Raw genomic sequence first — 27846 nt, 5'->3', positions numbered from 1 at the left:
CTCGTAAGCTGACTGCAGGTTTTTTTCCAAACTGTCATTTTGAACTGTCAACTTGTCTTATTCTATAGGACAATAGTGAACTATTTTTCAGTTGGATTGTGACTTTTAGCCAGAACTGGATTGTATATAACAACTGGCTCAGTTCAGTGTTTGAACCAAGTGGAAGCTCCAAGGCCATTCTTAAAGCCAAGAGTGAAGCAAACGATGGCATTGGACACTATTTGGTGTCTACTTCCCTTCTGATCCACTGCAGCCTTCCGGTGCCATTGAAACTGTTACATCCACGAAGTGTGCTCAGCAAATCAATGACATGCTCTGAAAACTGCATTGCCTGCAGCCAGCATTGGTCAACAGAGTGGGTCCAATTTTTCTCCACATGGTCAGTACATGGTGAATGTGTTGGGCTACCAAGTCTTGCCTAATCCACCATATTTACCTGGTCTTCCACCAACCACCACTTCCTGAAGCTTTTTGCATGGGAAAATGTTTTCACAGCCAGTGGGAAGCAGAAAATGCTTGAGGAGTTCCTCAAATCCTGAATCATAGATTTTTACACTATAAGACTAAACAGCAACAATAAAAACCACCTTATTTCTTATTAGCAAAAAAAGTATTGATTACAATGATTCCTATTCCAATTAATGAAGATGTGTTTGAGCCTAGTCACATGATTTAACAGTCAGGTCTGAAACCAGAGTTCTTTTTCACAAACCTATTATATATAGTGACTCTCATTGTCTCTTGTGAATAACCGTGATTGGAAGCCTATTTTATGAATCATCCAAATCATCAAGTTACTCTGGCTTATTTGCATTTTCTATTTGCTTGGTAAATATACTTTTATTGCCCATCCTGTGGTAGTCCAGTTGAACTCCTTATATGCAATACTTTGAATATGTTGGATTTTCTAAAATCATTTTTACAAAGGACCATGAAAATGTTCTGCCAATGAAGCATGCAGAGACTGGAGCTAGCTTTTTACACTTGTCTTGTTTTTCTGTTCTTCTTGTCCACAGCCTGGTCTGTGGGCCGGTGGCATGGGTGTCACCTATAAACTTATTAGATGTGGCAACCTCAAACTAGGCCCACAGAATCCCAGTTCAATGCATTTGCTCCACTATCATTCAGAAGAATGTCTTTTTCACTATCTTTTGGGCTTAAACTCGCTGAAGTAGTTACTATTTTTTCTGTTATGGCTTTCTCTATACTTCTGTGTCTTATGATATGAATTGTGTTGCACAATTCCTGTTTGTCTATTAATCTCAAAGCTTCCTAAGTCAATTCCAAGGTAAAATCAATCTCTCGAGGAGCCTAAAATGGCACTAGGAAAATGTAGAAACGATCCATGGGATAACATTGACTGGAAACAGCTCTGAGAGACGTCCCCAGGGTGCTTTCTATACTGTGACTCAAATGAGACCCTGGTAGGCATCATAAAGCCCAAACTGTCCCTTCTGGAACTAATACTGAGAAAAGTTTGCTCAAAAATGACCAAGCCAACCATGGTGGTGCACACCTTTAATCCCAGCACTCTGGAGGCAGAAGTAGGCAGATCTCTGAGTTCCAGGCCAGTCAGGGCTCCAAAGTGAGACACTTTCCCAAAGCAAACAAGCAACAACAACAACAAAACAGAAACAACAACAACAAAAAAAAACCTTATCAATGGTCAGAGCTTCAGACTCCTGAGCCTAGTAGACGTGGATCCCTCATCTGGTTGAGCAAACTGGGGTAAAGAATAGAATAGAACTAGGAAGTTTCATAGCTTTGCCTCCAAGTGACCATTACCCTGTTATCAGGGCCCACAGTTCCACTCAGCATCCGGCCCAGCTGTGGGCACTGGCAGCAACCAGCCCACGGCCAGCGGCTTAATTACACTCTTTGTCTTTATGTTTGTCTGAGGACATCTGAAACCTTCAGTGTGGCCTGTCACTAATTAGGTGACTAATTACAGTCAGTGCTTGCTTGCTGATCTCAGAGCCAACCCCCATGAGCAAGCTGATTGTGACTCGTTCTCTGTCACAGGATCTGAAGGGTGTGTACTCCCCCTCCCCCTTGCTTTGTTCACACCAGGGCATGATGACAAGGATGATGGCATGTTCATATCACCTTCCTGGATCCTGGGGAGTAAGCAGCCACTGGAGACAGATGGTGGGGCAGGTCACATCTTGCCCTGTTGTAGTGTTGGAACCACAAAGGGGTCACCAGGGACCCGCACCAAGACCAGTTTGGTGGCTGGGCTTGGGAGGAGCTACCAATGGGGAGATCATGCCAAGCACAGAGGCTCAGCCTCCCGAGCTCCCCCTACCAGCCTCCAGCAGAATGACTAGACATTGAGCCACCAGGAAAGAATGATCTGGGACACCTGGTCCACAGATCATAACCAGGCTTCCTAATCCAATTCTAATATTTAGATGTAGTTAGTATTAAATGAAGCATCTTCACTTGCCAAAGTTATTATTCCTTCTCCTTTCAGAAGCATTTCCTGTCTCTTGATACCTACTCTTAGAACTAGCTCCCCACACAATAGATTTTAGTCAATTTTATTCCTGTTTTGAGGGCAGGGGATAGCTTATCATCATTTTAATAGGTTGTTAATGTGTGTTTTTTAAGTCACTAGATATAAGATGGCACTTGAACAAGAGAGAGAGGGAAGCATCCCCTGCCAAGCATTGCTGTCAGTCAGCTACTGAGTAGCTGGATAGCTAAGGCCCCCATCCTGTTAAGGCCCCTGGAGAGAGACAGCTAAAAATGGTCCCCTGTGGGATGAGGGTGCCCTAGTATCCACCCACCTTTGTCCTAATAGATGATTGGTACCCTTAACTGTTCTTCCACAATCTTCTTTTAGTTGCCATGTTTAGAGGATGCTCTTTGGCAGACAAAGACAGGGGAGTTCTGGTAGCTGGTGAACCATTTGCAGATGACCAGGTGGGTCAAGAGGCTATGGACAGACCCTAAATCATCAACTAGACTACCCACTCCATGTTCCTTAGCTTCTTTAGCTGCTTGCCTATGTCTCATCAATATTCTTCTGGTTGCCCATTTCAAAGCATATGAGCACAGACAATAGCAGCAGAAAAGCAAGGGTTCAGCAAAGAGGATTTTGTGCCACCCCTGCGATCTAGAATCTTCTAGAGCTGTCCCCCTTTACAAGGTCACCAGAAATTTTTACTAAGATTCAAAAACTATGTATTGACAAATACAGTTCTTTATTTCTCCTTTGTGTCAGAAGTCAAAGTTGTGATCTCCTGCCCAACATCTTCATTATTTCCTATCAAGTCTGTCTGCAGGGGAATCTAAAAGTCACTCAGTTCTAGAACAGCTTTCTCAGGTTGTCTGTGAAAGAGTTAGCACTCTGTAGGGCTGATGCAGCCCAGAAGGACTGGCCAGTGCCTGTTGAGTCCCTTATCCTAATACAGGAAGAACTACATATAAGTGCTCTGGGGAGAATAAGGAGCTGTCAGACTGGGCCCTGTTATCACTTGCCATTGGATAAACTTTGAAGGAGAGGCCCAGAAAGACCTGGGTCTGCAAACACAGGCATGGGAGCCCCTCAGGAGAAGTGGCAGGTGGAGAGCTCATCATAGTCCCATCACTATGACAAAACACTTGAGAAAAATCTGAAAAAGAAAACAGGTTTATTTTAGCTTACAGTTTTAGAGGTTTGAGTCCGTGGTCTCTTGGCTTTATCACTTTGAGCCTTGGTGAAGAAGAACATCATGGCAGGGATCACGTGGTGTCACAGGTATCAATCATATCACAGTGTCCAGGAAGCAAAGAAGAGGAGAAAGAGGCTATGATCTAACCCCCAGAAGCATGTTCCTTAGGACCTAGCCATCCTTCTTCCTTCTACTTCTCCCTCCCTCTCTGCTCCCTCCCTTCATTCTGTCTTCCCTCCTTCTCTCCCTCCCACCTTCCTTCCCACCTCCTCAAGGTTTTACCCACTCCTTGTAGTACCTCAGGTTGGAGGGCAAGCCTTCAACATGTGGCCCCTGGGGGACATCTGAGATCTAAACTGTAGCAGGTGGCTTTTCTCTATGCATGGTTGGACTTCTATGAAGCACTGTGTGAAACCCAGACCAGACTAAGACCATCTAGTGAGAAAATGACTCTGAAGACCATACTTATCTCTAACTATAGTCCTTAGCAGATAATTGCTTTCAAAGAAATAGTCCAAAATTACCAATAGCAAGGCATTTTAGCTTTAAAAAAAAAAAAACCTTTGAATTTCCTTATTTTATTGTAACAATGTGTGATGGTGAAAATACTGTGAATCACTTCCTAGGCCTAGGGCTAATATTGAGTGATCTTTCTATAAGCACTGGACTATACTTCTGCATAGATAAGCCATTTGGGTGGGAGTGAGGAGAGCTATATAGAAATATAGTTTCTGGGCTCCCAGCACCCAGTGAGATGGAGCAGATTCCAGGAATGCATGTGTTTCACAGACTGCAGATAATTCTGCAATGCAGCTGGGTTTAGGAACCATTTATGTAGACATTTCCTCAAAGTTGACAGATATCTAGAAGGGAACAATTTCCCCCCTATAATTGTTCATTGTAGGTAAACTAGTTTATGGGTTTGTTTTCCAAACCACATTTTCTAATTCTCTGGAAATAATATAACTTCTAACTTACATCATTACTTTAGTGCCTACCAAGCCTAATTATCATGCCATCATTGACATTATATAGCTGAAGTCATTATCTGGGTCCTAGTATTTACATATAAATTGGACCTAGTAGAAAGCATTTCCCAAAGCCACATGCTGAACCAATACACCAGTTAAGATTGGAGCCCAAGAAGTAACTGCCAAGCATGTGTAAGCCAGCCCATATGGTGTTAATAAAGCCTTGCTAATGGCCACTGCTGCCCAAAATATGAACCTTTCTTCATCATACCAAGTGATGTCACTGCTTCTTCTAGTCCCATAATGCTCTGCTTTTGGTCATGTGAACCCGATTGATTTGTGCTTTATATTTTGTAATTCTTGTGTACAGAGCTTTTCTCATTTGTTTTATTGTTGTCATCTTGGTACTTATAGTTTATATTTATTTAATGTATATAAACATATATTTAAAGCATCTGTATATGAAGCCATTGTTAATCATTTCTTATAAAATGTAAGGAAACCTTAAATTAAATTCATTTTAATCTGTTTTGCTGAAACCACCAAATTGTATTCTCATCATTCATTTTCCAAACATGATTTTTTGTTTTTCAGTCAGGATTCATGTGTTACCTTTGAGCATAGGTACACAAGCATTTCATCTGACATCCTGCCTCTCCAGATGTTCCTCACAGTCCATGACTTTGGCCATCATGCCCCTTCCCTGACAGATCCATGGGTACAACAAAGGACACCCAGGTCACTCCTGGAAGATGGCTGGTTCAGGGTAGGCTTGTGAGAACAGCCTGCTGTCTCCCTTCTTCATGTTCCATCACAGTTGCTTCAGGGACCAGTGAGAATGGGAAGTTCTGACTCACCACCCAAGGCAGACTGAGGCAAGATTGTTCCCAAAACTAGAGAGTAGGGCCAGGGAAAAGTTATAGCCTTGGCATCACCCCCGCAAACCCCCACTCTATTCTGCATGTGCTTAAGACCTCCCCTCGATCCTCTTATTTGACTCTCTTCCTTTGGTCTCTCCTGAAGGTCAGAATTGGCCATTATTGACAGCTCCGTGGCTATGGATGCAACCACTGGTAGTTTTACTAGCTGAGCAAAATGAAACAAGTGTCTTGAGATGTATCAAAAAATCTCACACAAACAAAGCACGCGCGCGCGCGCACACACACACACACACACACACACACACACACACACACACACACACCACTGAAAAGTGTTTTTTTTTTTTTTCAAGGAAAAACTGGTAGATTTTTTAAATCTGCCCCTTGCTTTTATAAGAAATCTTTGCTTGGACTTGCTTTCAAGACATTTGTTTTCTAATTGTGGAAATTCACAATAATCTCCAACCTTTACCTCCCCTCTATAACATTTAACCATTAATTGAACACTATTAGTTTACATCTTTAATACGGAGTTACATCTGTGTTCCTCTTTGACTTGTGAAATAGCCAGTCTGGTCTCACATCTATGTCAAACTAGGATTTATTGTCATCTGGAAAATATTTTTGTCACTATCTTGGACAATTCTGAAAGCAGAGATATTAGTAAATTAAATTGAAACATTTAGATGGATGTGAGGTAATTATTTCTTTCTCTACTTTATCTATTTGTTCAAATAGAAGCATTAATAAAGCCAGTTAATGAAATCACTCTCTTTGGCTGGCTGCCTTTGTCATACCACACACGCACAAAATCAGCAAAAAATATAAAAATTAATGAGTGAGCGCCTAGCAGACTGACAAGCAACATGAAAAGTTTTACGTGTCCTTTTCCGGTTCACAATAAATTGGTGGTGTGTTCCTCTTTATTTGTGGGATGAGGATGTTTAGACCTAATTTTGTAGCCGTCCTTCTGAAACTCAGAATGAAACACAATACCTTTTACTTATTTCCCTGGATACTCTAATCCCTCCCTGCTTTACAAGTATCTTTGAGCTGTTTCCTCCCTTTGTATCCACAGCAACATGAAATCCCCACTGGAATTATTTGCTGCGAAAATGCAGGTGCACTTGTTTAATGTTTCATTGGCCAGAGCACTTAACTTGAACTTCTCCCCCTCACAATATGGTGACCTTTGATTTTGGAGCAGAGGGCTCACAGTGCTGTTAGATATTGTTGATATACATTAAGCCAGCACCATTAAATCTGAGACCAAGGTTTTATCTGGGTCTTGGCTGTCTGTGCCTTTTCCTGCAGCTCTTGTTCAAAGCCAAGTTGTACCCAGTGACCTGCTGTTCTGTCTGCAGGAACTTTCTGAATATTCATACATAAGTAAATGTGAACTCTGAAATATTTCATCTCAATATTTCATGCCCAGCTCTATAAACTTTACAATTGAACTAAATCAAATCAAGCATTCAAATGTTGCTGTAGCCCATTGAATAGTAAACTACCATAGCAAAATAAAAGAGAGAGAGAGAGAACAATGCCGGTGTGTTTCCATATGCAGGAATGAGAGTATGGGGAACCATCAGCAAACAGTGAGAAGGTTGATTTTGCAAAGAACAATGGGAAAGTTAGATTAGCCCTTGACCATAAAGACACACATACCATGCTAGTGAATCTGGGCTTACTATCCTGGCAATGAAATGATTAATATCCATTGAACCAATCTGTCTGAACATTCTTGGTCCCATCTCCTTTCATTTGCACAGCTCCCCTAAGGCCCATTAGATTCTGTCACTCCCATTTACAGGTAAAAAGGTTAAATAACTTGCCTGAGGTCAAGAAGCCAGCACTAAGGGTCCAACTGAGACAGTGTGTCTCTCAAACCCAAGCAAGCTCTTTGCTTCTCAGCTCTGTTGCAAAGGCTGCACTCCCAAAACCAGTAACCACTGAAATAAGACTTACTGTAAAAAGACATTTCTGGTAGCTGTGTGGACAAGGAGCAGGAGCGAAATGTGTATTGGGACACACAACCTTAAGTCCATTTCTTCAGGTGGATGGTCAGTTATCACAGTGTGTTTTGGGAGTGGCAGATGGGCTGGGGTTAAAGAACACAGATCGGGTGAAAACGACCAGACACAGTAACTGGTATAATAAGTGGAAATGAGGAATCTAAGTGTAAGGCCGTATGGTTTTTCCACCCGCCGCCTGGTCTTGTCCTGCCGCCACGCCGACAGCCCCAAATAACGCACAGAGACTCTGTATTTGATACAATGCTATTGGCCAGGTGCTAGTTTCTTATCGGCTAGCTCTGTCTTAAGTATTAACCCATTTGTGTTAATCTATGTATTTTTACGTGGTCTTCTTACCCGGAGCCGGCTGCCACATACTGCTCTCTCCAGACTCTCCATCTTGACTCCTCCTTACTACTTCCTATTTCCTCCTTGTCTCTCCTATCTTCCTTTCCAACAGTGCTTTATTATTAACCAGTATGAGAAACATATACAGAATGACATCTCCCATCATCTAAGATGACTTCCAAATTCCTAGCAAAAGAGATAGTGAGTTGGCCATGACTTTGACAGAGAAAGGACTGGAGTGGAAACTGCCAGGAGCTCTGTTTGGCTGCATATTTGATCTGGAATGCCCTGGAGCATCCTACTTTGTACATGCTGAATTTGGGATGACCCTGGAACGTTTAGAAATTCAATCTATACCTCAGAAGGAACATTAAATCATAGTCAAGTGCATTATGGGAAATAGGTAAGATGGGTGGAATCACCTGGGGAAGTGGGCATGAAGACTAGGAAGCTGGGTGAGAAATAAATGTATAAATGAGGGAGAGCTGGCTAATTAAAAAAAATCATGAACGACAACTTTCAGGCAGTAGGATTGTGGCCATAGCTCCTAAGGGTCATCTGCACAGCTTCCCTGGCTTGCCCCCCACTCTGCCTCTGTCCTCTGGGCTTAAGATTGTGATGGCATACCCTATCTTGCTAGTCTCTGCATGACTCTATCCCTTTGGCTCCCATAATCCTGTGCAAGCCTTCCTTTTGTTTCTTGAGATTTTTGTGCAGTATGTCATGTATTTATTTATTTATTTTGCCAAAATTCTTGGTTCCTAAGATTCTTCTTTTGTCCTCACCACAAGCTTCCTTCATGAGTTGGTATGAGTCCAAGCCAAGACTGCTAGTTGTTCCCCAGGATTCATTCTGTACTCTATGCGTAGTGATAGAACACAGGGCAATGTGGTTCCTAGGGGGAAGAAATAATCACTATGTTTCATGAAAACCCATGCTTTCCAACTTCCTTTGCCTAAGACATGTGGCATTAGCAGTGAGATCTGCTAATATAAGCAGAAATGTCATGTGCCACTGCCTGATGATCTCTTTAATACATTGTCCTTCCTGCTGTTAAATGACGATGCTAGGAAGCCATTGATTTGGGATAGGCTCCTCCTGTACTGGGCCAACTCAAACCAATGTGAGTTCCGTCACAGTAAAGGTTCCAGAGGCTCTCCCGCCAGCTAATGGGGTGTTTGTCTAACCTGCAATTGCCTAAGTTGTTTTCTATATGTCTCTTGGGGCTTTTCTTCAAATACTGTCTGCTACCATTGTTTTCAGGAACTGCTCTAGTTTCTGGGTGCTGCCCAGTTGGCATGTCACTTTTTTTCTTGGCACACATAAACTATACTTGATATAATTGGCTTGAGGAATTCTGCCTTTTAACACCACATTTCCCTCCTTCTGCCCATAATATTGATGTGACGGGTGGGTGGAGGGGGCCCCAAGAGTTGCCATGGATCTAGGCTGACTTTGAGAATATATCCACACTCGAAGAAACAGAGAAATGGAGCCATGTTCCCATCGACTCCAAGGAGCCATCTTCATCAGCACTGAACTGGCATACTAAGTCATCACAAGACGTCTGCTGCCATGGGCATTTGACAAGGAGAGCGTCATTATAGGTAGTGTTGAAGAAGAGGAAGAGGAGGAAGAAGGAAGAAGAAAAGAAGAAGAAGAGAAAACAACAAACTCATACTCTGCCTTTTGGGAACATTCTTTTATCTTTTGAGAAAATTTTTTAATTGTAAAACAATCCAGGATAACAAAATGTGGTAATTTGGCAATTTAAAAGTCATTTGATCCATAGCGTTAGATAATTCAAATTACTCATACCAAAGGGATGGTTTTGATAGTAAAAGATAAAGCTGCATAACCATTAAGCCTCCTGTCTACATGGTGATATACAAAAGGCCTGTATGTAGCTCTTACTAGTACTATGTAAAGTGCATTTTGATGACTGGAGATCCAGAACCAGAGTAAATTTAAACTGTCCGTGGTGAATATCACGAATATCATGAATATCATTTGTGTTTTCCATGGACCTGTTATTGGTGTATGCTTGTGGAGTAACCACGCCTAAGTAGGCGGGGTTAACTGTAGCCTTTAGGCTATTTGAAGATAGTCCGAATTTTTATGCCTTCTGTTAGAGGATAAGACATGCTTGGCTTTCTTCATATTAAACAGGAATATTCATTCTTAAATGATAGCCATGATTAGAGACTAGAGATCAAAACCTTTCATAACATTTAGCTGCTTTCATATGTCAGGTTCAGCTGAATGTATTGCATGACACCCTCGATCCCCATGCCCACCATGCCCCCCACCGTGCTCAAGGCGCCACCCCTACCCTGTGCCATCACCCAGAGTTCTGTCTTTAGAGCTAATTAACAAACTACCAGTAAACTGGTAGCTGGAAGATCACCAACCTCCTCTTGAGAAAGGAAGGCAGGGGTTTTCCTCTGGCCCAGCGAAGGCCTTCTTGCTAGCTTTTGGTTGATTGAAGGGGGCCATGTAAACCAAGAAGAGATTTTTAGGGGACAAATGTTTTTGTGGCTCTTGGGATGAGATCTCACCCACAATATTTTACTGCCTATGCAGAAGACAAATTGCAAAAGGAGTGTCTAAAATACTGAAAGGTAACTAGAGAGTGAGCACTAAGCATTCGAGTTTATGGAACTTTCTGCAGGTGCTGGGCAAGCCTACCTGCAGAGGCAGGCACAGCCGGGTAAAGGGAGTGCTGCCTGGGGTTGGAAAGCTCCTCAGACCCCTGCTGCTTTGGAGCATCATGAGCTTAAAGAAAGTACTTACCTTTGCCCTGCTTCACTCTTTCATGTGAAATACACGTGAAATACACATAGCCTGTGATTATCTCCAAAGCCCCAGTGTAGACTGTTTTGAAGATTAATCTCCATGATTATGCCTGTGAGTGCCTCTGGCTTGAAAAGCATGGTGCACATAGAAAACAGTTTGGCTTTTTGGTTTGGTGTGGTTTATTGAGAAAGGCTCTAACTAGTAGCCCAGACTGGCCTGGAATTTATGATCTTCTTGTCTCTGCCTCCCAAATTCTGGAATTATCATCGTATGCCACCATGCCAAGAGACAACCTTGTTCTTAAAAAGGATTCTCTAGGATATTCTTCTGTTAGGTGACACTTTGGTACCCAGACATGGGTAACTATATATGTCTGAAAGTGAAAAGGCTGGTGTTGAACCGTGGGGATTGGTGATCTGGGAAAGCCTCTGAACGATTTCCAGTCTCTGGGACAATGCGGCCGGCATAGAGATAGTGGGGTTTTCCATCTGTATATTCAGTCAACATCAGCAGAAAACCCTTATGAGAAAAATTCCACTACATTGAGGACACGCAGGCTTCATTCCCTAAACAACATAGTATACCAGTTACTACTTATTTTGTACAAGTTATAATTCTGATATGACGTAAAGTATTCAAGTGGCAGTGTACAGCTTATGTGTGGATGTCACACAGCACCATGAATCAAAGACTTAAGTATCTTCAGATTTTGATGTCCACTGGGGAAGTCCTATCAACCCCCTCCCAAATTCCAGGGGACCACTCTATAGGCAAAGGTTAGGGGAGGCAACATCAGAGCCAGACAGTGGCCTTAGAAAAACCATTGTGCCTCAGTTGCACCTGAGAAAATAGAGCTAATGCTACTACTGACATCATCATGTTACCCCAAGAACTCCAGGGTGAAATACATTCAAAGTGAGTGCTGTACTTTGGGTGGCTAGGAGTCCAGTTTCTTATAAGCAGGCCGACACTCAAACTTCCTATTACTTTATGCAGAATTATCTCCCACCTCCCAATTTTTTTGTGGTTTCTTTTGTTTTAATTTGGGAGAAGCAATTTTAAAAAATCAAAGTGTCTGCCATACACTTATACAGCCTCTAGAATTTTCTGCAATTAGCCACTATAACACCACCTTCCATTTTTGTTGTGATGATTCTATTTGAAGATTTGTGTAAAAAGAGCCAAGAGTTGAATGATACCTGAAGTAAAGTTCAACTGCATCACAGTAAATTTCCATTTAACCATGTTTAACTTCTTTTTAAAAAATGTTCTTTTTATTTCTCTTCAGCTCTCACCTGAAGTTTAACAATCTCACCCTGATTTCAACTCATGGACTCCCTGGAAAAAAACTTTTGGGCAACGAACAAAGGAAGTTTTTAGCAAGCGAGTATGATTCATTTTCCTTCCTAATTCATGTGCAGTCTTTTATTTTTTTTTTAATGTTAAATAATAGATTTCAAAGGGGAATATAGAGGGCTTTTCTCCTAGAGTAGGCATTAATTGGGAAATAAAAGTTCAAACCATCAGAGTGTGTCTTAGTTAGGGTTTCTATTGTGGTAAAACACCATGACCAAAGCAACTTGGGGAGGAAAGCATTTATTTGGCTCACACTTCCATATCACTGTCACCATTGAAGGGAGTCAGGACAGGAACACAAATGGGTTAGGAACCTGGAGGCAGATTTTGATGCCGACTGAGGCCATGGAGGGATGCTGCTTACTGGCTTGCTCCTCTTGGCTTGCTCAGCCTGCTTTCTTACAGGACTCAGGACCACCATCCCAGGAATAGCACCACCCACCATGTGCTGGGCCCTGCCTCAATCAATTATTAAGAAAATGCCCTATACCTGCATCTTGTGGAGGCATCTTTTCAGTTAAGTTTCCCTTCTTTCAGATGACTCTAGCTTGGGCCAAGTTAACACAAGACCAGCAGGAAAGTGAGTGAATGGTCCAGCATGGCAGGACAGGGCTAGCATCTATAGGGGAGACAAGCTTCCCTGTCCCTGCAGTCAGATGGATCTCACAAGCCCAGCTACCTCTACATTGGGGTCTGAGGAATAGGACAGAGAAACTGTGTCCAGGAGTCTACCCCATAGGCACCAACTTAGGGTGTGAGCCTTTCTCCCACCCCTCCAAACCATAGGCACCTGGAGCTAGCTTAGAACTGTCCTCACCAGGCCAGGAGAGCTATGCCCTTCTTGTCCCAGCAGAACCACTGTTTGACAACACCTGTTCTTAGAAATGGCATTTCCTTATTACGCAGCCTCCAGTAATTTGTTTCTGGTAGCAAAACGCAGGCTTTCTGCATTGGAGAAATTGACTCCCGATGTTCAAAGTGAAGAGAAAGAAAGGTCAATCATCCCCTTTCCAGGTGGGGTGGGGGCTCTGCAGAATCTTTGATGAAGAACTCACTTTCCTTTTGTTTTACCTCCACTGGGAAAACCCTCCCCTTCTTTACCAGTAGGACCAGGCCCGTTTTCAATTAACACCTTCCTCACTCTGCATAATTCTGTTGCTGTGGTTTGTAGTGGTAGGGCTACAACCTGGGGACCTGAGTATACTAGGCAAGTGCTTCACAATAAGCTATCAACCCCACCTTTATTCGACCATGCACTTTGATATATATAGGTATATAGTACATTTATTATATAAATCAAGAATGCCATTCAGCACAATTAGAAATATATGGAGTTTGAGCTGGGTGTGTATATGTGTGTGCTGATCTAGAACCACTCCTACCACCACAGTCTAGACAAGGGGTTTTATTTCTCTTGGACTTAGGCTTTCTTGATTGATTGTGAAAAGTATATGCTCAATAAAGTATGCTGAATTTTTTTTTATTAAAGTAAGCATAACACCAAGTCCTAGCCAGGAGGAGGGGGATACACCCATGGATATCTCTCTTTCCCCTTCTCATTTTCATATTTTTTAAAGATTTATTTTATATGCATGACTGTTCTACCAATATGTATGCCTGTGTGCCATGTGTGTCCATGCTGAGGTCAAAAGAGAGCATCAGGTGGGCCACCATATGGGTGCTGGGAACTAAGCCCAGGTCTTTTGCAAGAGCAACAGCACTCTTACCTGCTGAGCTGACTCACCAGCCCTGCTTTCACATTCTGTAAATTACATGATTCCCCAGAAATGGGAATTTAAGTCAGCCACCTTGTTGGAAGTTTCTGCCCATCTGGAGGTTGAGTGTGACCTAGTGAGAACAATGTATCTGATTTCCTTCAGGTGAGACACACATAGGCAGCAAGAGCAGCTATGAGGAGTAATCTTGTATCTTTACCGTCTTTACCCTTGTCTCTGTCCTCTCAACACACACACACACACACACACACACACACACACACACACACACACACACGTGATTTGGATGATATCGGCTACTTGTCTTTGGGAACTCTACTGTCCAGTTGAGTAGCTACAGACTACAAGGGGTTATTTCCACTTAAAATAATTAGATGAGTTGAAAATTTCCCTGATCACATTTGCACTTTTGGCTCAAACAGTTAAGCACGCCACTATTATACTAGCACAGCTCACTTCAGAGTGCTTTTGTCATCACAGAATGTTCTAGAATGCATGAACTTTATAAGGTCTTTTTCACTGACTGTATTTGGGGTTTCTGTTGCTATGAAGATTCACTCTGACCACAGCAACTATTATAAACACATTTAATTGGTTTACAGTTTAGCCCATTACCATCATGATGTGTCGTGGTGGCATGTAGGCAGACATGATACTGGAGAAGATGTGAGTCCCACATCTTGACCTGAAGGCAACAGGAAGTGGTCTGGGACACTGGCTTGTGCATATATGAGACCTCAAAACCCACCCCCATAGTGACACACTTCCTCCAAAAAGGCCATACCTATTGTAACACAGCCATACCTCCTAATAGTGTCACTCCCTATGAGCTTATGGGGGCCAATGACATTCAAACTTCTACAACATCTTTCATTACTTCTGCTCAGTTCTCTCCATTTTCTCCAGACTGGCAATCAATACAGCAGACAAACCTTCGCTTTTTTCTTAGATGTCCCCTTTCCTACCATCTACCCTGACTCTCTCATTCATCCCAACCACTTAACTAAATCTTACTTTTCTCTATTTTTTTTCCAACTCGAAATTCTCCTAAATATTACCTAATTTTCTTTTTAAGATGGCATCTATTGTCTCCAATCCCCCAATCCTGCACTCCACCAGAGCAGGAATTTTATAATGTAGAAAAAGTGAGAACCACCCCAGAAGAAGCAGCAGATATCCTCCCCGTGAAGGACGAGACCCAGCAGCCAGACCCACCTGGGTGGGAACCTTCCCATTATCTTGATGCTCAGGAACCACAGGCTGCACCCGGAACAGGACACTGTCTTCCAAATGGTCCTCAGAGAGGAACTTGCCTGGGATCCTGGTGTTCAATAATAATAAGTGCAAATAACATACATAAATCTAATAATCCAGATTCCTTCTTCTCAGTGTGAACTGTGAGCTTGTCTTTAGTGCTCATTATTGTTGCTTCATTATTGTTGTTGATATTTTTTAATAAATAGCCATTTCTGTCTTCTCCACCCCCCCCCCCACCTCCCAGTCTAGCCTCTGTTGAGGTGCTAACGATGTACCTAGGTGGCAGCTGGAAGAAGGTGTGGGAGGGAAGAGGAACAGGAAGCAGGGGAAAGCCACTAATTGGCCAATCAACCCTGAATAATTGAAAGTTAATTGCAGTGGCCCTTCTTCCCAGTGTGTCACAGCTAATCCCCTACAAACCCGAAGTTTCTTTCCACCTCTGAAGAATTCTGCCTCTTTGAGGCATGAATCTGTTCAGACTCAACATTCATTTCTGTGAAGTGACTTCTGACTGTGCACCTAAGGGCTTGGGCTGTTTCTTACTATCAGGTTTTGGGCCTGTAAAACATTGACAAGAAGGCCACACCTTGTACACTTGTATATCTTGTCTATGCCATCTTTCAGAAATTTCCCCATCCTGTTTTTATGTGTTTATTGAGACACAGACTCACTGTGGATCGATCCCAGGCTGATCTCAAATGCTCATCCTCCTGCCGAGTGGTGGGATGGAGGCCTGTGCCACCATGTCCAGCTGTTTCTCCAGATTTTTCTATAACAACGGCTTTCCATTTTTCTTTTTCTTTTTGTGCACTTCAGGCAAGCGCTCTCCCACAAGATGCTGTCCCCAGGTGTCTGAGTCAGCACTAAGCTTGCTCGTGAAAGATGAACTCTCATGAGTATAACTTCTGTGCTTCCTTGTCTCTTTCTCCAGAGGACCAGGCGATGGTGTGAAGCCATGAAACAATCTCTACTGTGTTGAAGCTTGTAAAGCTCCCTGGAAAACAAAAGACAAAAGACAAAAATGGAGATTATTTTTTCTCCAATAGATAATTCCACTCATCTGATGGAGACACTACAGACAGTCCAGAGGGGTAGCAGTATCCAAAATGGGGACTGTGAGCATACACAATAGAACTTTAAACTGAGAAAGTTGGCAGACTGTGTGGGCATCAACCACAGTCTTCAGTACTCCCTCGTGTGTCTCAACAAACCTTTAAAATGGAGTATTCCCAAGTGTCAGCTCCTCCCAGACAGAGTTTCAGATTCCAGCTGTGAAATATGCATTCTGGCATTGCCAACAGTACTGTCCCACTGTCATTAGAAACAGCATTGTCTTAGCCACCCACAAATTTCCCCAGAGAGCTTTTATCTTTGGGCAAATCCTCCTAAGACTAATCCTGGGCTCTAACTATATTTAATTTTTTTCCTCATCTTGGATGGCTTGCAGTAGGGACCACATCGCAAATACAAATAGTCCTTTGTGTGTTTCCTGTGACTGTGTGGAAACAGCGAAGTTTCATATATTCTTGTAAAACTATCATTTTTTTTTTTAAGATTTTCATCTCACTATCCATTATTTTCCTGTGACAGGCCAGCTCCTTATTTTCCTTTTTTTTTTTTTTTTTTTTATTAAGGAGAAATTTTCTTGTTTTTAAGCGTTGTTTCGTGGAGCAACACAAAGCCTAGTGCTCCCATCTCTTTTCACAGGCCCCGTTAACGGGGTCTAATGTGCATCCATTACGAGAATTCTCTTTGTGTGGTGAGACTAGACTCGTGTGTGGATCAAAAAGAAAAAAATGTCCTCCCATTACCACTTCAGAGCCCTGTTTGCCTCCAAAGAGAGTAAACAGGATTATGTATCATTAATATTATTTAGAATAAGAGCCCGCACATATGCATCACACTTGACAAAACAGTATCTCCCACATTCTCGCGCCCATCTTTCACAGTGGTGGAGGCACACTGGATGGGCTCATTATCCTATGCTGAGAGGTGAGGAAACAGGGATAAAGGGTCCCTGGGGTCCAGGCTCATTGGCAAAAGAAGAAAGATACAGACCTTGGCACAGTTCTTTCCAGAAAAGATAATGCAGCCTAAATGTAAATGAATTACCCACTCTCCTGTCACTGCAGATTCCCAGTCTTCAGATCAAGGTCATTAAAATGTCACCTACGTAAGGTGAAACCTTTGAGAAAATTCCATAAACCCCTGCATAAAAATTTGACAGATTTCACATAAAACCCTCTCTGCATAAACTCAAATCACAGGAATCCTGTTTCTGTTACTTTACAACAGTGTACAATTGAAACAGAGCCAGAGGGGTAAAAAAAGAAAAGGAAAGAAAGAAAGCCCATTCAGCGCCCAGTACCCCATAACCTGAGCACACTCACCCACGCTAGGCTGATGTATGTGAAAGTGCTGGCTCCCCATCAATCACCTCTGCCCTACATACTAGGCTCCCAAATCTCCAGGCATTGTACTTGTTGTGAACTTAACTCCTTGACATTTTCCATAAGTGGCTTTTGTCACTAGCGCAGAAGGAAAGAGTCCTTTACATCAAATAAGAAGGATCTTTCACACTTTTGGACCCTGACCCCTGCCTTTGGGGGTCCCCCAGAGTGTCATATTCCTCCTTCTTCATTCCTTTGAAGTCTGTGGCCAGTAGGACAATTTAACAGTTCAAGTAGATTTTGGATCACCATGAAATAGGGATAGAAGGATGTCTAGGTGATCTCACACACAGTCACAAACCCTCTCCCTTTTGGACTTGTCTAAGCCAGGCGGAACAATTTAGCCTTAATAGGAGGATGTCAATTTGTGACTTAAGTGTTTCATAAGGAAAAAAAAATAATAAAATCTCTAAGTTTTGGTCCTGGTAAGCTCACAGCAAGGGCACAAATCTAGCTCACTAGGGGACTTGAACCAGCTCGCCAGATGTCTAATTAATGCCCACTGTCAGCTGCTCAAATGTCACTGATGGAGTTTCTCTCTTTGCAGCCACTGTTTTAATGATAAAGATTATGCATTGATGTCACTGTGCTCCTGGGTTAACATTGTGGTTGGTAGGATGACGGGCATAGACCGAGCAGCCAAGCATGTTGTGGTTTCCAAGAATGAGACTGTATTCTACGACCACCTCATTCTCTGTACTGGGCAGCAGTACCAGGTAAGGCTGTGCACCCGGGGCACTGCTGGCGCACGCGGAGATGACAATATGCTCACTGCAGCGCACACTCTCTGAGCAAAGAGCGTCTTCCCACACAGCTGCCACTCTATATTCATAAAAGTGCTCTTCAGAAGGCCTGCACACATGACCAGAATGGTGTCTGCAAACCCTCCCAGGAAAGCCATTCCAAGAAAAACATTCTGTTGATGGGGGGATAAAAATCACAGCTAGTTGGAGAAATGTCATTCCTGAAGCTGTTGTCCCAAAGTCTAACACTTATGGATCATCATAGCAGACTCCAGACCCAACCAGGCATGCATTTGTGCTAAATTAATTTATGCCTCAAGAGGCTAGCATTTGGCTGGGGTGAGCTGCTCACGCCGAAGTATTTCAAACATGTGCACCTTCTGTCAACCCTTATTTTATTTTGTCTCTCAGTTATAAAACTAGGAAACCAGATCGACTAGTTTCCCAGTGACCATGTCTGACTAAAGCATGGCTGTCTGAGGACAGCAGATCCTGGGCTTCCCACACTGCCGTGTGCGGTGCATGAAAACCAGGCATCTTCCCAGTAAGCCGGTTTACTTTGTAACTTATGGATGGGTTCCGAAACCATCTCACCAGGCTACCTATGCTTTGCATGTGCTGAATAGCCACGGTATTGCTGAATGGATGCCCGCAGCTTTGGCTGCACGTTTAGACTTCCCTGGGTGCTTTCAAAACATATCTACACCTGTGTCCCCAGGAATTGCTTCAGTTATGCTAGGTGGGACTGGCTGGTCATCAGTGTTTTTCCTCGGCTTCCCAGATGGCTCCAACTGAGGTGGGGAGCCACTTAACTTTCTTGACGCGAATGCCTTACATGCACCTTACAGCAACACTTCCCAAACTGCTTGGTTGCACACCACCCCTGAGCATGCCTTTAAGATGCAAGCTCTGAGCAGGGAGCAATCAGAGTGCGGGGAGCAAACTCCCCAGGGAGGCCAATGCTGCAGTGAATGGGCTGCAATTTGAGTGGCTTGGATCAATCTTTAAAAAGAAAAGTCTTTGAAGTTTAAAAAAAAAAATAAGCCTTATTCTTGGAGGGTTAAAAAAAAATCTTCCTGGTTAAAGAATAAAAGTAAGTGGGGAGATGCTTCCTTTTGCTATTTAAGAATTCCTTCTACTTTTCACTAAATGAAATACACTGCGCCCTGTTAGCTTGTTCCCCCTTACCTGCCCACTGGTTGCAGCCACTGCCTGCAATTGCACACTTTGGAAATGGAGCAGAGGACTCAGCCAGCTGCCCAGAGACCCGGGCATCTGCCCATGTGTGCCCAGCTGCCCCTGCAGCTTTACTCAGCAGCACATTAAGCTCTTGCCCTTTTTACAACAGGAAAAATGAAATGAAGAAGTGATAAAGGGGAGTTCCAATTTAATTTTTCCAGAAGGACATAAAAATCAAAGGTACATAGAGTGATAGAGAAAGGGCAGCTGAATCCACCGGGGACCTTCTAGTCCTTATGGCTTTTCCAGTATCCTTCACTCCAGCTAGCATGGTTTTGTCCCTGATTTGTAAGCCAAATTAAAATGAGGACAGTAGAACTTAACCCCAAAGCCAGAAGACAGCCTCTCATAACATATAATTACAAACCCTAGCCTCCAGTCAGCACACCTCAGTCTAAACCATTCTGCAATGTTTTCAATATCTAAATATATGCCATTTAAGGTTTTTTGTTTGTTTGTTTGTTTTGATTTGATTTTATTCAGAGAATCTGGCCACAAAGCAAAGCCTGAGCTGTAATGAAGAACAGGAGTGATGAGGGCTGGGTTCATGCCTAACCTACTCCTACTTGCAAGCCCGCTTTTCTGAGCTCCCCAGTTTGAAGCATCCCTACCCTTCTTCAGCAGTGATCTTCAGAGTTCCAAACAGCTCATTTATGGAACCTCTGGCCCTGCTCCATTATTGTCATAGATTGCCTGTGACCTCTCCTTTCTGGAGAAAGACTTAGCTAGCTAGTTAATTTTTAACACCCTCTGCCTCCCTTATCAACCCTCCCATCAATTTAAAAACTTTTTTAATGTTGTGTGTGTGTGTGTGTGTGTGTGTGTGTGTGTGTGTGTGTGTGTGTGCAGGTGTCTGTAGAGGCCAGAAGAGGGCATCAGATCACCAGGTTCTGAAGTAACAGGTGTCTGTGAGCTACCTGATATGAGTTCAGGGAGGATGTGGGTGCTGGGAAACAAACTTGGGTCCTCTAGAAGAAGAACAAGTGCTCTTAGCTGCTGAACCATCTCTTCAGCCCATTTTTATTATTTTTTGTTGGTGAGCACATGCCAGCTCTGAACACCCCTCTCAGGTTACTTTGTAGTGAAGTCACGCAGCCACATGCCTCATGGACTGTTTGTTGAAGTGGGGAGATGCCTTCTCATGCCCAGATTTGGGCAACCTTGTTGAAAGAGGAAAACTTGTCAAAGGCAGTGATTTTGGCAAAAGCCAAAACAAAACTGAGGCATAGGCTGCTGAAGGGTCGGTGTCTCCCAGAAGCCAGTAAGTGGAGAGACAAGTGAGAGACAGAGCTGCAGGAATAAGCTGGGTGTGGCTCAGAAACATGCTGCCTACGAAAAGCAAGTAAAAATGTGTGGCTGAAGGGATGACATGAAATTTGCAGGCAAATCAGTGGAACTAGGAAGAAAATCATCCTGAGTGAGGTAACCCAGACCCACAATGACAAACACGGTATGTACACTATGAGTGTGGGTATTAGCTGTAAAGGATAACCAGGCTACAGTCAACAGTCCCAGAGAAGCTAGATAGCAAGGAGAACACAAAGAGGGATTACATGGATTTCTCTAGGAAGGAGAAATTGAAGAGATCTCTTCAGAAAACTGGGGGTGGCAGGGGGTGGGAATATAAGGGGAAAATAAAGCAAAAAAAAAAAAAAAAAAAAAAAAAAAAGAGAGTTAGGTACACACAGAAATATGCACACTGGTGTCTCTCCCAGGAACAGACCTGAGAGAGGCACCTTCGTGAAGGGAAGGGGGACACTCTCATCTGAGAACTGGAGTCTGAGACTCATCTCTGGATAGACTCGTGAGAAGAATTTAAGATTGCTAGCAGAAAACTCTCCCTACTCCAGAAAAGAATTGTCCACTTGATTGATTCCAAGCAGAATCAGAGACTTTTTTTTTTTTTTTCATTTAGTTACGTTCTGGCAAATGTCAAAGAATGAGGCATTTCTCATTGTTCTGTGAGAATGATGGGGGCAACAAACAAATTTCAGAAGAAAAATATCAGATTGTCAAGTGCTCCCCCTAAAAGGATAAAAATAATGAAGGCATAAACAAGCTCCCGTCTGGCACTAAATGACAAAAGAAAGCAGAACTAGCAACATGGAATTCTGGAGGCAATGTGATAATTTGAGAACTGCATGCCCACCTAAGTCTCAGAAGCTATTCTTTACATGCAAGACCTCAGGAAAATTATCTCCTGTCTTTGGTTTGTTTGTTGCTTTTGGCTTATTTACTTATTGCTTTAACTTGTATTCCAAATAACAGAGAGGGAATTCAGAGTTTTACAATCATTAGAGGGCACGGGTAGTAGCTCCATAGATAACTTCAATGAGTAATGTAAATCATTGGAATTTTGAACATAACCTGCTAAATAGAAAACTAATAATCCTCAAAGTAAACTAATGTAATAAAGATCAGGAAACTGATGAAAAGGGAGGAGTAGGCATTGTTTACAAGCACAGAAGCCCAATGGGCGCATTTCAATGATGAAGTCTCTCAGTTGAGAGGAACTGAGCCTAAGTATGCTGAGGAGCAGAAATTCACCCACCAAACCATGGACAAGGTGAGAAAAGAAAGGCAATGGATACAGTGGTAAAAGTACAAACCAGAATAGCATAGGAGGAAATACAAATTATGGCAGAGAATATCATGGTTTCAAGCTACCCTGATATAAGATCAAGACCAGGTTTACACCTCATTTGAAATGTGAGAAAAGCATTCAATTAAAATGACCCTAATTTTTTTTTTAAGTAAAAGGATAGTTAAGGAGCTGGAGAAATGGCTCAGTGGTTAAAAGCACTTAATGCTCTTGCAGAAGACCTGAGTTCCGTTCCCAGCAATTATATCAGGTGGCTCACAACCACCTGTCTTTTGGCCTCCAAGGGTATCAACACACATGTGGCATATACTCACACAGACATACACAGACACATAAGCACTCACCTACACATACACACATACACATAAATTAAAAAGAAAATAAATCAGTTAGATGGCTCAGTGGATACAGGCACTTGCTACTAAGACTGACAGTCTGAGTTTGATCCCTGGAACCCGTATGATGTAAGTAGAAATATTATTCCTGTAAGCTGTCATCTGATCTCTACAAATGCACCATGGTAGGCATACCCTCCCCACTTGGGGGTGGGGGCAAGGAATAAGAGCATGAGAGATAGCTTAGTGGTTAAAAGCATGCATCCATCTTCTAGGTTACCTGAGTTGGATTCCCAGGACCCACGTTAAGTGGCTCACAACTGCCTGTAGCTTCAGTTCCAAGGGAGCAGTAGACACCAGCACTCTCTCTTTCTGTCTGTCAGTCTGTCTCTCTCTCTCTCTCTCTGTCTCTCTTTCTGCCTCTCTCCTCTCACACACACGTAAAAATAAATATAAAACATTAAAATATTTTAATGGGAAATACACAGTGATAGATTATTGAAGCAAATCCACAAAAAGCAGAAATATTCAGCAAAGGAAACTTAGAGAAAGGAAACTCATGATGCCAGTGTAGGCAGCAGCTCCAAACTCCTTCCCTGCTGAACATGATTGTATCAAAGGATACATCACAAAAACAGAAAGTCATGGTGATTTTATTCATTTCCAAGAATTACACTGAGGAAGAGAAAGAACAAACAGCTTCTACTAAGGCTTGAGTTGCTTAGGCACTCAGGTGCTACTAAGGCACTGAGATGCTTAGCTGTAAGAATCCTCATTCCTTGGGGTTGACCAGATGACCGGCCAGTTCTCAGACTTTGCTAGGGTCTTTGTGGAGAGAAGAACTTAGGTTCATACATCATGGCCCAGATTTAGGACATCTACCCAGAAAGATAGAAAATACTGTACTTTCTCATAGCCTGAAAATCTGCTTCCAGAAGGAATGTTCATGCCTGGGATATGAATGTGATTGTCCCTAGAATCATCAGGGTGGTAGCAGTCCTTAAGGTTATTGTGTGATCTCTATGAGACAAATCAGGGTAGCTGATGGAACCCTCACAGTCATGCCCTCTTCCCTATTTTATAAAATGACTACAGTCAAGGACTGAAGGGGAGTGAAATGTGTGATTCATCCAAGGTCTTGTATTACAAACAAGCTTTTGTGCCCATTGTCATTGTAGAACTCTTCCTGACTCACAGTTTAGGTCTTCCATTGTGAATCTGCCACATGGTCCAAAAAAGATCTTCTACCAAAGGCTCATTTTTTTTCCCCTAGGCTGCCTCTTTGTCCACATGATTTCCAACTGGCAGGCAGAGTGAAGGGCCAGAATAGTGGCCTACTGAGCAATCTCAAACAACCATGCCATTTTATTAGGTGTTAACAACAGTGTTTGTTTGGTTTTAATTTGAATCAGAAATAAAAAGTCAAGAGTCTACATGCAAACCCAAGGCTTTAACATTTCTTGAGAAATCAGATCTGGCCATCCTGAGCCTGTGCTGTTCCCTGGCAATGGCTGGATGGAGCTAAGGCATTGCTGAACTCTTTGACTAAGGCACAAGATTTCTGGTTGCCAGAGTGTTCTCAACATGAAGAACCAGTGTTGGCCATCATCCTTGATTGTAATTTCATTGTCATTTTTCTTTTTGCAGAGGAGAATTTCTGTTCCCATTCATGCATGTATCAACAGAAAGAGCAGAAATCATATAAGGGAAAACTGTGTGTGTGTGTGTGTATGTGCGCGTGCATGCGTGTGTGTGTGTGTGTGTGTGTGTGTGTGTGTGTGCGCGCACATGCATACTTGCATGCGCGTGAGCATGTATGAGTGCATGAGAGAGAGAATGAAGTAGGGAAATTCTCTCCTGATAAAGTGAATGACAGCCTTATACCTTATACATTTTATAACTCAACACTAGTCTTCCATGTTCTCCACGGCTCCTCTGTAGACTTAAAATTTAGCAACTGAAGAAATGGTTTTAGCACAGAAGATGGTTTTAACTATGTATAGCCCTTTCTGCTAGACCCAGAGCATTCCAATCTTCTTAAGGCATTTTATTCTCTAATCCTGGGCAGATCGCTATAGCTGCCCTGTGAAGAACAGAATCTTGTGTGGGGATACTTTGGGGGTCCCAGGACTAAGCTGGAGAAGAGTGTGCAGCACCTTTCTCAAGACCTTTTCCCTGGAAACCCAGCTGTGCAGTGTGAGATACCCACGTTATAAGTGGGTATTCCACACCACAGGGAGCAGCAGCTTTCGAACAGTTGATGACAACTTGCTGGTGTAGGCTATTGTTCATGCTCTTTGGAGGAAAGTAAAAGGACTGGCCTTATGTCCAGATGAGTCCATCCCTGGAGCCTCAAGTCACCACTAGCTGTTGAGTCTTCCAAGCCAAGGCCCCAGCCATTTTAGCATAGACAAGCTGCCCCTTGTCTAGTCCCCAGATCACTGACCTACAAGAACAGTGTGGCTCAGAATGTAGTAAGTGGCTGGTTTCTGCCTCTGAGTTTTGAAATAACTGATGGCATAGCATTGGGTGACCTGAGCATTTCTTTCCCTCTCTATTAAAACCTAAGTAATTATATCTGGGAACAGAAAAGGCCACAGCACAGTACGGATATAGACTTTTTCCTCCAACCATGTCACCACTAATTTGACCATTTCTCTGTAATACGCCTCAGGTTCCATGCCCCACAGGGGCTGACATGAGTCAACACCTGACTAACAGAGAAGTTCTGGAGAACAGCAAGCGGAGGTACACTGGGAAAGTTCCTTACAACCTCTTCATCCTCAATGACGAGGAAGACTGTGTTAAGGCACTCATTTGGATGAGAAACAACTCCATCCTCACAGAAGGTAAAGTTACTGTAACTGCAGCCTTTCAGAATAGCGTTTTATTTTTATAATGAGTCTCATTCTTCATCTAGTTCCAGTATATAATTAGTGTCTAATTAATTCCAACCAAATCATTCATCTGTCATGCTTTGTTTTCCAGATTAATTTACAACTTGTTGTCATTTTTGGATACCCAGAATGTTTTCTGGGGGAAAGAAAAAGGCTTGAGATAGTTTAATTATCTATAATTATTTTATTACACAAAATGAATATCCGAAGAGCAAAGCATGGCTAAAATCATTAACTAATTAAAGAATAATTTAATAAGCAAACATGTTTAGCAATTATATGGAAAATATGTCTCCCTTTGTGAGGCTGAAAAGACCCAGGAGGAGGAAGAAAGGCGGGCGTTGGAAGGGCCCCTTTCTTCTTTTCAAGACCCATTGTTCTCTTGCTTGCTGTTGCCTGCACAGTCCTCCCCACAAATAGACACATTCGAGCTGCAGACCACTTTTTGAACCCAACTGTGAAAGTAAAACATTTGTTCAAATGCCTGCGCCTCTCAAAAGCATTTCCCGAGCATCATCTTCACCATTGTTTGGATTTCATTGAAATTGTTTGACTCGTGAGACAACTGGAACAGAGCCTGGCTGCCCCTGTGTTTTTGCTTGAAACCTGGAAGGCAGCAAATGGAAGTGATCAGGCATTCAGCCTTCATCTTCTCTAAGGCCAGGCTGAGTCCCACGGTCACCTATGGGAGAGCTGAGGTTCTCATCCTCACCTGCAGTTCAGGCCAAGAACATAAAGACCCCTAAGTACCCAGAAAGTGGGCATCTAATTGCCAAGTTAAATATCTCCATGTATTAAATATTGCTCCATTCATTAATATAGTTAATACAATAGAAGTAAATACAGATCCTTCTGAGTTTTAGTTGTGTCATTGCTGGAGTCTATTTGCTAATACAATAGGAACTATTTGTCTCTAAATTTATGAAGGAGGTTGGCCTATAATTTTCTTTAGATATGTTTTCCTTTTAGGTTTTTAGACTCAGGAGCACACTAGAGTCACAAGGTGATTCGGTAATTTTCTTTAGATGTGTTTTCCTTTTAGGTTTTTAGACTCAGGAGCACACTAGAGTCACAAGGTGATTCTGGCTCTTGCCATATTTTTAGGGAAGTTGAAGTAAAAGTAACCTAAAGGTTGGACATGAGTCATCATAAATCCAAATGGGTCTGGTACCTTTGGCAGAGGTGGGGTGCACACATAAACCCAGCAAGCAGATATGAAACCTGTCATAAAGCATCTTCAGATTTGTGTCTACATATGGTTGAACCTGTATCAGCAGCTTACTCTTTTTTTTAAAATAACCATCATAGGTTTAATAACCCCCATATTGATCTGTGTAGGCTTCAAGATTTCAAGGCACTGTCCTACCCTGGAGTGTTACTGTGTGGTCATTATAAAGTGCTAGGAAGTGAATTCTTTCAACTTCACAGGATATGCGGTCTCAACTGCAAATACTCATCTCTGAGGCTGCAGCAGGAAAGCAGCCACAGAATGCCTGGGCATGGCTGTATGCCAGAAAACCTTTACGACACCAGGGAATGAGCCGTGGCTGCCAAGCCCTCTTTAATCCATATAACTTGGGGGGAAATTACATCAAATTATCAGACCCGACACAGAATGGAAACTCACTGGAAGCAGAAAAGCCAAAGAACACAGTGTGTCTGTCCTAGGACTGCAACTTGTCCTGATGGGGACAGCGCTTTACCCTTGAACTTTGAGTGTTTCAGGTGATAGGACCCTGGAGCATTTTGACCAACAAATGGGGCCTTTGAGAGCAGCAGCGCAAGATCTTCGGGTTGAACCCAATAGCAGGCAAGCAAAAAGCAGTGCAGTCTCCTGCAGGCGTCTTTCTCTTTGTTCTGTTCTCAAATGCAAGGGAAGGACCTGCCCTTCTGTGATCGTGACTGGCTGTCAAAGACAGTGGTTCTCTGGAACTCACCTTAAGAGGTGTGCTTTTATATTTTATTATTTTAAGATTGCCTGCTACCATTGTAAAGACACTCTTAGAGCCTGTTCTTTTCTACTCAAGGGTCAGGATAAGGAGTGTGTAGAAAGTAGTTTCTTATCTTAAATGTGGGCTACCCACCCCCCAGTCACCCAGGCATGTATTCTTTGCACTCAGCCAGAGGCCAGGCTTGGAGGGTATTTGAGACTAGTCCAGCCCAGTTGAAGTAGTCTGTCTAGAGGCCTTTTCAAGTATCTTCTTATGTGTGAAAACTTAAAAAGGAAAGCATTACCTCCTGCCTTAGGAAACTCTCTTTGTAGGTTTCCATAATTCAAGTCATATTCATGCATGATTTTAATTGGCCCCATTCAGACCTTAGTCTTGAACTCATTTTCCTGTTCCTTCCTCCAGTACTCCACACCCACCAGAGCCCTCCCTCCTCCCACTGAGCCCTGCAGAATCCCAGGAACATAATCTAAACCCAGGACAGGTATGCATAGGGCAGTCACCCAGTTGGCTACAAAGAGCATATCTCCACGTGGGAGCCAAGAGCCAATATCAGGCAGCTACCTCTGTGGGCGCTTCTAGGGATTCAGCAAAAGTAGCTCCAACAGGGGGCTC

The 27846-nt window shown here is 42.8% G+C and overlaps 1 protein-coding gene across 1 annotated transcript in view; it reads left to right on the top strand.

Annotated features, from left to right (window-relative positions):
- Cfap61 (cilia and flagella associated protein 61) overlaps positions 1-27846 on the top strand; it is a 266015-nt gene that overhangs the window by 154664 nt on the left and 83505 nt on the right. Inside the window, exons 18-20 of the mRNA XM_051183146.1 lie at positions 11956-12054; positions 18014-18182; positions 25060-25234. Coding sequence (XP_051039103.1) covers positions 11956-12054; positions 18014-18182; positions 25060-25234 — 443 coding nt within the window. The remainder of the gene's footprint in view (positions 1-11955; positions 12055-18013; positions 18183-25059; positions 25235-27846) is intronic.

This window comes from Phodopus roborovskii, unplaced genomic scaffold, assembly GCF_943737965.1.
Source record: "Phodopus roborovskii unplaced genomic scaffold, PHOROB, whole genome shotgun sequence".
In the NCBI taxonomy this organism is placed as follows: Eukaryota; Metazoa; Chordata; class Mammalia; order Rodentia; family Cricetidae; genus Phodopus; species Phodopus roborovskii.
Note: the sequence above shows the minus strand (reverse complement) of the source record. Positions and strands in the feature narration are given on the sequence as shown.